The 12,350-nt window shown below is 54.5% G+C and overlaps 1 protein-coding gene across 6 annotated transcripts in view; it reads right to left on the bottom strand.

Moving 5' to 3' along the window:
- Positions 1-12,350, bottom strand: part of RGS6 (regulator of G protein signaling 6) — a 201,815-nt gene that overhangs the window by 17,918 nt on the left and 171,547 nt on the right. For 4 of the 6 annotated variants that reach the window (XM_075530604.1, XM_075530607.1, XM_075530606.1 and 1 more), the window contains 2 exons: positions 10,352-10,441; positions 6,665-6,718 (listed from right to left, as the gene is read on the bottom strand). In XM_075530604.1, the coding sequence (XP_075386719.1) occupies positions 6,665-6,718; positions 10,352-10,441 (144 nt within the window). Of the gene's footprint in view, positions 1-6,664; positions 6,719-10,351; positions 10,442-12,350 lie in introns of those variants that run through there. The other 2 variants (XM_075530609.1, XM_075530608.1) reach the window with 1 other exon arrangement.

Here is a 12,350-nt window from a genome sequence, read left to right on the forward strand (position 1 = left end):
CAATGCCGATTGCCAGGCCTAACTTCTGTGGCACTGCGGGCGAGTTTGAACCACTAACCTTTAAGTTAGCCCCACCTGCTGCCAGCCAGTTGTTTCTGATCCAGAGTGAGTGTATATGGGGTTTCTGAGCTGCAAATCTGTATGGGAGCGGATAGCCTTGGAGCAGGAGTGGATTTGACCCACTGAATTTACTACTTCCCCTTCCCCTCCCCCTCACTACCACCACCAAATACTACTAGTGACATTTTCTAGGCTGGCTCTCAGGACTCTGACAGGTGAGAAGCTGACCCAGAGTTCTAGGACTCATTGGTCCCCAAGGGGGCCAGGGCCTGTTGGCCATGAGAGCTGATCCTGTGTAAAGATGTGTAGCAGAATGGCCTTTGCTGGAGGTCCAGAAAACAGGTTTCTTTCATCCTGGGGGACTTTGCTGAGTCTAGCTATTCTAGGCTCTTCCCTTTGGGGGAAATGACTGCTCCCCATAAAGAGCCAAGGAAGAGGGAAGTGACCTTCCCCAAAGGCGAGGCTAATGCTGGGTGGGCTGGTGAGGGCGGTGACTGTCTACGGCCTTGCGGGTAGCCTTAGTCTTCCTCTTGCAGTTCAGCATCTGGGCCCTGGCTGGGGGCTTCTCCCTGCAGCACTGCCTGGAAGGGGGGCGGCTTCCCAGCTCTCATTAGCGTTTCCTTGGCTTTTGGCCTGGGAGGAAGGAAAGGGAGGGAGGGAGGAGGGTGACAGCTGGCTCAGAGAGCTCCCTGGTCTCCATCTGACTTCCAGGCCGCATTCCTTGGCAGGCAGGGCAGGAAAAGCCTGCTGCAGGGATGCCACCGGCCCCAAGCCCCACTCTCTTGGCTTCCGGCCCTTTGCGGCTTCAATTCCGAGGAGCACCTTGACAAAGCTAAAGGGAGAGGGTCTCCTGGGAGATGGATGGATGCCTCACCCCTTCTTCTCCGAGGCCTCCAGGGCTTGTGTCGGCCCAGGACCCCATTTCCCAGCTTTGTAGCCCATGGCAGCCTCTGGCGAATCTCTCCAGAGAGCAATGAGACTTCAACTGAGTTGCTGAGCAAGGCACCCCAGGAGGCCGATACCAGCATCCATCTGGACAGCTGTTTCTCCTGACTTGGGGGCACCATCACTGTGCCCCGAGTCCTCTATGGAACTAAACGGAAAGGGGCAGGCGCCTTTCTCCAGCTGGAGCTTCACCCAGAGGGCAGTGTCGCCATCCCTAAAGGGATTGTGCTCCTGGGAATGGCTTGGCTCTACTTTGCATCCCCTAGGCCAGTCCCTCCTCCCAGGCACCTGCAGTCAGCCCTGGTGGGGCCCTCAGCCCTTGTGGAAGCTGCAGGAAAGAGCAGAGGACCTCGTAGCACAGTGGGTTTGCCCTGAAGCTGCTCCCCTACAAGTTGATGTTCCCCCGGAGAAAAGGCCTGGGGATCTGCTTCCATTAAGATTACAGCCAAATGGGCAGGACTACATGGAGATGCTCGTGGATACCACCAGGTTTGGCAGAGGGATAGTCCTACCTGCATATGTGCCTGGGCTGCAAATAGATCCGTGTGTATGGTGAAGCAGGTGGAGCTGGTAAGGTGGACCTAACCAGACACCTGGGGGCAGTGAGTCATTCGGCCTAGGGGAATTGAAACCCTGGTGTCAGGGGCTATCGAGGTCATTTGGCATGACATAGTCCATAGGGACAATATTCTACTTTGATGAGCAGTAGCTGGGGTCTTGTGGGGTTGCACAGGGCCACCTGAGAGCCACCTTCTGGAGCAATGAAGAGTGGAGATGGCCAAAGGCTCAGGAGACAACCGGTCAGAAGGACGGATGGCTGTCAGGAGGCTGTGAACCACAGCCTCCACTGCCCGGGGCCTAGGGGACTGACCGCGCCAGCTACCCAGTGCTCTGCCCAGCGTCATGGTGGAGGGTCCTGCACAGAGTGGGGGAAAAGATGTAGGACAAGGCTCGGAGGCACAGAGAAGGCCAGGCTCAGTGGTCTGGTGGGGTCTCGTGGAACCCCTGAGACGATGGCCCTTGGACACCCTTCAGGCCTGGGGCTAAACCACCTTTGGGGAATACCTTTGGGGCAAGCAGTGGAAAAGCCTATAGAGTGAATGGGGACACTTGTGCTTCCTGGAGCCGGTGGCCATGCAGGACCAAGGGGCAGGATTTATTTGCCCAAGCATGGAGCTGGGAGGACTGGAAGGGGCAGGCGGGAGGGACAGGTGCAGGTGGGTATAGGGCCCAGGGAGGTGGCGGGAGGGGATATGCTGAATTGAGGGATGGCAGCTAGTGTCACGAGACAGGATGTGTGTAGACTATTGAGCGAGGACTGGCTTGCTCTGTGGGTTTTCACCCAGCCCACCCAGGACAAAGGAGAAAGAAATTCTAAAAGCCAATCAGGACAACCGGTGAAACCGATGGCTGGAAGACGCCGGAACTAATCTCAACTGGAGGAGACAGGGGGCAGGAGGACACAACCCAGAAACATCCAAAGGACCCGTTCTACCCACTCACACTCAGATGCTTGAGAGCTGGCCACTAACACCCACCCACCCAAGAGAGCAGCCCCCGTCTCCACCAGATCCCTATTGTCACCTGTCAACCACAAAGCTAGAAGGACAGCAGACACAGCAACGCTGGTCTGGCTGCGCAGCAGGAAGTGGTCTTAAGCTACAGCAGCGTCTCCCCTCCCTGAGTCAGGTCACGGCTGGGCTCCCCCACCCCCACCCACAAAGCCGCTGAAGAGGAGACAGCAAGTGCCGGGGAAGTCAGTTCATGAGGACTGGTGCCAAGCTTGCGATTTTATAGCCTCCGAGAAGGCAGCTGAGGGAGAACACAGCCTCCTGTCCCAGCAGGATGAGGGAGAAAACAGACTAGGTCCTGTTGAGAGGCTGCTATGTCTCACAGCTCCTTCTAACCCTTCCACACCAGGGCTGTCATGTGCAGCCGTGTACGCAGTTCACTGCACAAGAGCACTGGGTGGAGGGGCAAGCAGAGGCTGAAACCCAGCCTGCACTTGGCTTGAGGGTGTCCGGTTTCCTGTTTGGTAAAAGGTGCCTTCAGGGCTCCTTGGGAGCCCCTGGGGTGGTGTCAGTAAATGGTTCCTGTGCTTGGCTGCGAACCAGAAGGTTGGAACAACGTTCCAGTCTATCCACAGGCATCTTCTGACATGAACAACCTGGTGACCAACTTCTGCAAAATCAGCTTGTGACAGTCCTGTGGGTCACAGTGCTGCTCGGACAAGTGGCGGGGGGCATGTGTCAGAGTCGATGAGGGTAAGTGGGGAGGGGGGGATGAGCTGGGGGAGATCCTGCCACAGACTCTCAGCCAGGTGTGGGTCTGTCCCTGGGCCTTCTCTATGAACTAAGTGGGGCTTCACACAGGCTCTGGGGCTTCCATTCGGCTGACAGCCTCTCCACACGTCTGCTTTGCATGTTCAGGTTTGAAGGATGGAGAATGAAACTGCGGGGCTGGAAACCCCCACTGGATGGCGAAGCTCACACCGCACTGCTTCTGTGGAGCACAAGAGCCCCCTCCTGCATCTAAACCAGCCCGGCCCCAGCAGCTCTTGGGAACCCGGTGACATCGTCCCTAGGAGCTCGTGCCAAGAGAGGCACTGTGGCCTTCAACGGGCAGTCTCCCCAGTTCAGGATACCCCGGGATACTTGGGAAGAAAAGCTTGTTTTCTCCAAATTGTACCAAAGAAAGAAAGGTCACCAGGCTGTTTGGGGACGTTGTGAATTCAAATTTACCCTTGACAAGGCTCTGGGACTGAGCTAACCAATCACCTGGTTGAGCAATTCTCAGGACCAATTAGTCCTAAGTGGCAGCAGACCTCACATCCTTGGTTCATGTACTACTTAGCCCAAGCTTTCATTTGCCCACTAGCAGTTCCATGACACAGGTGATCTGCCTACAAACTTTTCCCAACCACGTGGGGATGCTATCAGCAAGCCCTTCTCTCCGTTTTATAGTTTGCTGTACGAAACCTTCAAGTCGAACGGTCTTTTAGAAAAATCAAGCACCTAATGTACATCATACCCAGAGAATGACTAGAGTTGTAACGCACATTGGTTGCTTGGGTTAATTCCGTTGTACTAGAACGCTGAGCTCTCCAGCCCAAATCCTTGGGTCTCAGTCTTGAGTGATCTGAGAATTGTCACTGTTCTATAGCCCTGGGCCATGTCCCCAAATTTAGCCACATGTTGTGGGGATGTAGTGTTACCTATCAACACAAGGAGGATGAATCTGATTTCACCACTAGAGCCAGAAAACCCCATAGGTATCCCTCATTAGAGCCTCCTGGGTAGTGATTATGCACTGGGTTGCAAGCCATATAGTTGGCAGTTCAAAACCACCAGCAGCTCCAAGGGAGAAAGACTGGGCTTTCTACTCCCATAAACAGTTACAGGCTCAGAAATCCACAGGGTGGGTGGTCACTATGAGTCAGCATTGACTTGATGGCAGTGAGTTTGGTCTTTGGTTTGATTCAGAAAAGAACAACAAGCAATTTGGCAATGTGTGTGTGTGTATTTTTATCATATACCCAAACCTACTGCCAGAGTCAATTCCGACTCATAACAACCCTATAGAATAGAGCAGAGCTGCTCCTTCGGGTTTTTAAGTCTATCAATCTTGACAGGCGCAGGCAGCCTCATCTTTCTCCTGCAGAGTGGCTGGTGAGTTTGAACCATCAGCCTCGCGGTTAGCAGCCCAATGTTAACTCACAGCACCACGAGGGATCACGTAGACAAAAAGCATCTCCGGAGGTTGGGAAACGTTTCTCCTTCGGCCTGCCCTGAAACACCTCTGCAAGTGTCCCTGGTGAGCACGTCAGACTTTTCGAAGAGGCCTGGTACTTCCTTGTTCCGAATGCTTTGCTAACAGAGCCTGGGACCCACTGATCCTACACAACTTCTGGGATGAAGGGGCATCCAAGGATGGCCCTCACAGGGCTCACTGAGGTCATTTGGCTTCCCCTGAAAAGCAGCCTGAAACGGTTTGGACGTCTTGGCTGAGTACCTGATTTCTCCCTCAAACTGCCGGTCCACTTGGGCAGCCTGAAGAGCCTCCATGAGGATATGCGGGCTCTATCTCCTTCTAAGTGGCACCCAAGTGCAAGGGGCCTACATGGTGCACTCTGGGCTTATCCACAACATGCCTACAAAAGCTTCACTCCCAACAACTAGGCCTGAAAAGGGATGCGGAGGGTGGGGGCCCCTACCACTCTCTATTGCAGGTGGTCCCACAGGCCTTGTCTCTGATGGTCTGAGGCACCCTCCCCGTCGGCGGAGCCACCTGGCCACGGCACACTTGTCACGAAGAGGCAGGGAACCAGCAGGCCTCGCATGCTGTATGTTCCAATTTCTCCTGAGCAAAGGCCACGGAGGAGGGAGGCCTGAGCCAAGAAGGTATGAGCACCTGCATTTCATTGCCACCTACTGCTGCTGTTGGGGGGTTACATCAAGCACACTGCAGCGAAGGTGAGAGGCAGTTGAAAGGAATCTAGTTAGGACAGCTCAGTGGCTGGGTTGCTCTCAATCTAGCCTTACCTAGGTCAGGTAAGGCTACTCATTACACTCATCAGGTGTTCAAGGACCTTCCTCTTCAATGGGGGGAGGGGTGTTGGTGATGGAAGGGAAATGCCACCAGTTCCAGGCGTGAGATCCCCGCTCCCCAGCTGCCATGTTGGTTCCTTTGGGGTTGAGGCTAATGCTTCTGAGGGGTCAGTGGATGAGCGATAGGAAGTACTGCCTGTGCACCAAGCCAGCCTTGCGCTCGAATCTTGGACAGAACAGCCGGTCGGTGTAGCCCAAGGTTTAGCATCTCCACCAGTGTGCCACCTGGAAGACCTGGTCCTCTGGTGCTCTCGTCTTGTCTGGGGCGTTTCTCACTACTGGGGTGGTGGTCTCCACCGCTAAGTCAGGTTACATGCAGGCAAGGTGCCTTCTGACAGGGGCAGGCTGCCTGTAGCCCCTTTGCACGCCATCTACCAGAGTCAACACCTGAAGTACTTGCAAGCACCTGGCCCTGGTGGTGTCCTCACCCCCTCCCTCCACCTCCCTGCACCCCTGCCCCTGCCACACTATGAGAAGGAGGCTGGCTGTAGGGGATTTAGGCACTCATGCAGGGGCTGCCAACACAATACGCCAGGGTCCATGCAGCCTGGAGGTTTGCTGCACTCAGCGAAGCCGCGCACCCCAAGACACCAGCTGCCACCCCCACCAGCGTGACTGCCAGAGCTCACAGGGGGAAATTTGGATTTTGGTCTTAGTTTGTTTGAGATGAGCTATGGTTCGGAGCCAATCGAGTTAATGGAAGAGTCACAGGACCTCCTCCCTGGGCTACCGCAGAAGATGTGCAGGCCCCGCCACCCCGTCGCAGGGGGTCTCTCCTCCCAGGCGCCCCAGAAGATCAAAGGCTTCCCAGGCCTGCGGCTGGGAGGCCGGGCGTGCACCTTCTGCAGGGGGACCGAGGTCTCCTGCACCTCCATCCCTAGGGAGAAGCTGCAGACACTCGCAAAAGGAGGAAAGGGGTGTCGAAGGTTGGGGGTGGGGGCGGGGAAGCACCAGACTCCCGCCCACCCCAAAGGAAACAGGAACAGAAAAGAACCAGAAGCAAAAACGAAAACCAAAAGAAACGTCGAGGGAATAAAACCAACTGAACTTACCACACTGCGAGTGAACTTTTCTAGGGAAGTTCTACGACCTTGCTCACTTTCTGGCTTTAGGGGGTGGGGACAGGGTGGGAGGGAGGGGAGGGAGACAAACAAAAAAAAATGGTAGGGAGAAAAATACAGGGGGGGGGAGAAACAAAACAAAACAAACAAAAAATAGTCTTCAGCTTTAGATGTGGTTTCCAAACAGCAGCAACAGCCGCAGCTAAAGAATTAAAAGAAAAGCAAAACGGGGCGGAAAACGGAGAGAGAGAAGCAGCCAGTGCTGAGTGCGAGCGTCAGTGGAGGAGTCGGAAGAGAGAATGCCTCGTGGGATGGAGAGGGGGCAAGGTGGTTTGCTTCTCCCGGGACTCTGCCTCTCCCTCAGGGGTTGAGGAAGGCTCCCCCATGGCTGCCAACAGGGCCACAGCTAAGGTTTGCTCTCTGTATCCAATAGCCGGCCTTGCTCAGGTGTAGGGGGCTGCAGGTGACTCAAGGTGAACTTGCAGGTGACACAGAACAGACTAGGCCTGAGGGCTGGTGCAGAGTTGGGGGTATCCTGCTGGGATTTCAGGTAGGGCCTTGAGGGAAGTGAAGTCAGACACGGATCTGTGAGGTCTGAGAAAGGTCTTATATTCTTTCTGAGATTTTCCTGCCCAGAAGCAGCCAGAAATGTTGCCGAATTCTTTCTGAGATCTTTATGCCCTCATTCGGTGCCCACGTCCTTCTCAATGGCCAAGGATCTTCTGTGACCCCAAAGAACAATCTGGATGTAAAAGACTCCCCCTGTACCAAGGCAGGTGAGAACTTCCCAAGGCTTACTCACAAGGGACTGTAGGATGCTCAGGTGACTAGCCAAGCCCCCCCCCCAAGGGACTCTCAGTCAAGATGACCGGGACAGGGTCAAAAGGAGGCAGAGCCCTAGCTCCTCTCTACAAAAGGAGGAGAGGAAATGGGGTGTGCTGAAACCTGCCCCCAAGCTTCCTACTTGCAAGGATTTCGGGTAAATAGGAACTATAAACCAAACACCTGCTGGTTTGCACTAGAGCCCTGTTCCTGGGTCCCGAACCTGGGTGGGACTGGGAAATCCACAGAGTACTCACACCCACAGGAAAACATACACACACACAGGCACATGTACACACACACACACATACACCAACCCAGCAGCCAATCATGGAAAGGAAGGCCCTGGAGAAGCAGCCAGGTGCGTGTGGGTCTGCAGGATTTGCTGAGAGTGGAGGGGGCAGGCACAAGGCAGCCATCTGTCTGTGCGGATGAAGTCCTGGGCGTCCTTGGCAGCACTGGCCCTGTCCGCCCAGCCGGCTGCCGGAGACAGATTCGGGGATGCGAGAGGAAAGCACAACCCGCACGGCACGCCACCACAGAGCTGGGCAGTTTTTCTCCTTGCACGAGGGAGCTGAAGGACACACGCTAGGCCCCGGGGGCCAGGCCAAGCCCCCACGTGAGGCTGGCAGTGGACAGACCAGGCAGCAACCCACTTGGCGCAAATCAGGAGCTAGCAGGCATTCTGTGCCTCTCCTTCTGGCCCCCTGGTGACCGAGCTGCTGCTGCTGCTGACAGAGGGCAGCAGTTGGCCTCACTCTCCCGGGGTTCTCATTCTTGGCACAGTTTCCTTCGAGCTATGAGCTATGTTGCGACCCATCCTCACTCCCTCTTCGTCAGCCCCGGAGTCGTTCTCAAAGCCCAGCTCATCTGCCCTTGAGAACCTGCTTCTTTAGGACCTTTTTTCTGTGCTGGGATGAAAACAAGGGGGTGAATTAGGAGCAGACAGTCAGTAGGCTTGCTCTCCAGACCAGCCAGGGGCCTCTCTTAGCAGAAAAATGATGCCAGTTCGCACCACCTGCCTGCTATGCCCTGGACGTTTACACCCCGTGGTCAGCCCATCAGAAAGAAGATAACGCTAGGCCTACCTGGAATTGCCGAGACACAAATCGGGTCCACACCTAGAGACTCTCAGGGAGGCACAGAAGGAGAAAATACACACGTCACTGTCTTTGGAACAGGGTAGCTCCCTCTCCTGAAAGGACAAGGGCTTCCTGCCGCCAGGACAGCCCTTCACCCACAGGCTGGGAGGAAGAGCGAAGGAACTGTCCAACGCTTCCCAGGAAGGGAATGGGCGCCTTCCTCATTACTCACTGGCTCTCTCCAAAGGTTGCCTCCGCCACACAGAACTCGCCAGCACTGATCCCTTTGCCCCACTCCCTTGCTGTGGAGTGGTTTCTTCCCATCCATGCTCAAAGCCCCAGGGATTGAGTGGCCTGCGGCTGTCCCTGTTCTAGATGAGCAGACAGGCCCATGTGTCCCCCTCCGACTGTGCTCAGTTCAGGTCTCTGGAGTCCACTGGCAACCCGGGACACTTAGGAGATCTGGGATGGAGACACCTCAGGCCCGTGTAAGCGTTCTTAAAAAAGAGGGGGCGGGGGCACCGGAGTTGTTGGTCAGGAGTCATTCCCCTCTCTCAGAGACCCTGCACCAACAGCCTTCAGCAAGCGAGCTGGTAGGAGGCCAGATGTCACGCTCTTCCCACCACATTCGCTCCTACACTGGAGGTAGAGAGCTGGACTTCGGACAGCCCGAGCATCCCCAAGGAGAGCCCTTCCTCTCTTCCTGATGATGAAGGCTCTTCTCAGGACTACCTGAGGGCCAGAGAGCCAGACAGACATGCTCTTCTAGACCCTGCAGCGACATGGTACCAACCAGCTGAGCAGACAGGAGCCGGGCACACGAGGTCGACAGTACACAGAGAGGAGGGCTCATCGCCGAGAGGGGCAGCCCAGACAGACAGTGTGCTGATAGACAACCACACGTTTCAGAGCTGGGGGAGGGTCACTGGGAAGAAAGAAGGAGGGGCTGCGTGGCTCGTAAGTGGCACAGCACCGAGTAGTGGAATGGGTGTCACGAGAGCCACGCTTGGCCACACACGGGCCTCAGACCCAGGTGGGACGGAGCAGAGGCTGGAAAGCTTACTGGAATCCCCAGTCCTCTCTCTTGCCTTCCTTCTCCCAGACCTCCCTCCCCTTCCCACCTTGCCCTTCCCTCCTCCCAGAATTCCGGCTGAGTTCATCCCTGCCCAATCACTCCTTTCCACCTGCATGGTGGGGGTGGGGGTAGGTGGGTCACTGGACCCAAGCGGAGGAGAAAGAAGGTGCTGGGATCCAGTGGCTTCTTGGTTACCAAGGTAAGGCCTCTCAACTGGCAGAGGAAGGAGGCTGTCAAACGGGAAATCATCCCAAAGGTGGCTCAGGAATGCCTCAAAACTTGTCAGACTTTCTGTCCAGTGAGGAGGCTGCCTCAGACCATGCCTTGCAATCATCCCTGGGTGGTCAGGGGGAGAAAGTCTATAGGGCGGGGGCCTCTGAACGGAAGGGCTCTGGGGCTCTCAAGGGATGTTCTGGGTGTCATTGCTGAACCTCTGAGGCCTTAGTATAAGACCATCCCCGCCATCCCCTGCCCTGTCCGTAGATAGAGACACTGGGGGCGTGGAGATTGGACCTTAGGGGGCTGGGGAGGAAATCATCCTAGTTGTTTTCAGTTGGAGTAGGAAAGGATGCAGACGGGAAAGAAGAGAGAAGAGAATAAATTAAACCCCAGGAAGGACATCCCCATTGGGCACCAGCAGCAAGCATCAGGCAAGAGTCCACAGTGCGAGAGAGGCAAGCCGGCCCTCCCCAAAGATACCTTCTTCTTGGCCAGCAGCAAGTCCTGGTAGGCGTTGGACCGGAGGAAGCGGGCATAGCTGTCACTCTTCATTAGTTTGTAGATATGCTCCTGGGGAAGGAAGTGGGTGGGAGACACAGCCAGGCCTGTCAATCAACATCGAAGGACATTACAACCCAACCAACCAATGGTGTTTGAGCAGCGGTTCTCAACCCGTGGGTCGCGACCCCTTTGGGGGTTGAACGACCCTTTCACAGGGGTCGCCCGATGCATCACAGTAGCAAAATGACAGCGATGAAGTAGCAATGAAAATAATGTTATGGTTGGGGGGTCACCACCACACGAGGAACTGTATTAAAGGGTCGCGGCATGAGGCAGGTGGAGAACCACCGTGTTAGGGAGAACAAGAGACTCAGGCATGTGAGCACGTGCCTGGACAACATGCACTCCATCTGGTCAGAAATGTCAGACAAAAGGTATTTTCTCTCTTAGAATAGAAGATCCTTGATGATCCCATCCTAAAGGCCCTAGTGTTAGTTTGGGGTGCAGTTTATCCTAATTATTAAAACCACATGACCAAGATGTAATGGACTACCAATATAGTAAACAAGTGAAAAGAACTTGTCTTGAAAGGTCCCATGGTCCACGGTTCCACTGATATAACATTCTTGAAATGGGAAATTATAGGAACAGAGGACACAGGCCAGAGATAGAGGAGAGGGAAGAGGGAAATGAGTATGGTTATAAAAGGCACCAGGAAGGATCCTTGAGGTGATGGAGCGGGGGTGTATCTCAATACATCCTACACCTGTGAAAAATTTGCATAGGACCAAGCACCTACGTGTGTGCTGAAAATCAAAGATGTTGCTTTGGGGACTAAGGCGCACCTGACCCAAGCCGTGGTTTTCAATGGGCTCACGTGCATGTGAAACGGAAGCTGGACACCGAGTAAAGGAAGACCGAGGCAGAGCTGATGCGTTTGAAAGGCGGTGTTGGAGATTACTGAAAGCACCCTGCACTGCTGAAGGACAGACCAGTCTGCGCCGGAAGGAGGGTGGCCAGAGTGCTCCTCTGGATCCGCAGACTTCCCACCCACTAGTCTCTGATCGTCCTGCATTCTGCATCATTGCACGAGTCTGGAGAGGAATTTATAGACTGGTATGGGACATATGGGCTAATATCAGACTTATGGTTCTGGGATTTTTTCTTAATATACAATTACTCTTTGATATAAAACTCTCTCTTACACTCATATGAATGTCTATGAATTTGTTTCTCTAGCCAACTGAGAATAATCTTTACACCTCTGTTTGACTCTATTGTGACTTCCAAATAAAAACATTCTTTGAGAACAAAACAAACCCAGAGATTTTGATGTTTGGCGTCAGTCTGTGCATGAGGGTCATCATTTCTTCTGGGAGGGGTACCCTTGGCAACCAGTTCCCGGGGCACATGGGCACATATTCCAGGCCCGAGGCTTCTATCCAGGAGGGGCAGATGCTGTGGCATTGTGCCAGCCCTGCTTCTGGGTTCCTGGAGGCATTTGCCTTCTGGCCTTGGCAGTAAATCTCACTCTTGACTTCCAGCTAATTCCTATGGGCTCGTGGTCTGTTTCTGATAGAGCCCTCTGCATCGTGAAAAAGACACACACACACACACACACACACACACACACACACACACACACACACACACACACACAACCAAATCCATCGCCTTTGAATTGATTCTAACTCACAGTGACCCCAGAAGATGGGCCCTGAAGGAACTGCCCCAAGGCTGTAAATATTTATAGAAGCAGACCGCCACCATCTTTCTCCCATGGAGAAGCAGGTATATCGAACCACCGACTTTTGGGTTAGCAGCTGAGTGCTTTAACCATTGTACCACCTCTATCCCCATCAAAGGCAGAACAAAGTTTCATGCATTAAAGAGAGGCCTTGGTGGCTGCAATGGGATCCAGTTCAGCCGCATCTGAAATCTTGGCTGTCCCAAAGGAGGATCTGCTAGGAGGGCAGGT

This window comes from Tenrec ecaudatus, chromosome 14 (genome assembly GCF_050624435.1).
Source record: "Tenrec ecaudatus isolate mTenEca1 chromosome 14, mTenEca1.hap1, whole genome shotgun sequence".
Taxonomy (NCBI): Eukaryota; Metazoa; Chordata; class Mammalia; order Afrosoricida; family Tenrecidae; genus Tenrec; species Tenrec ecaudatus.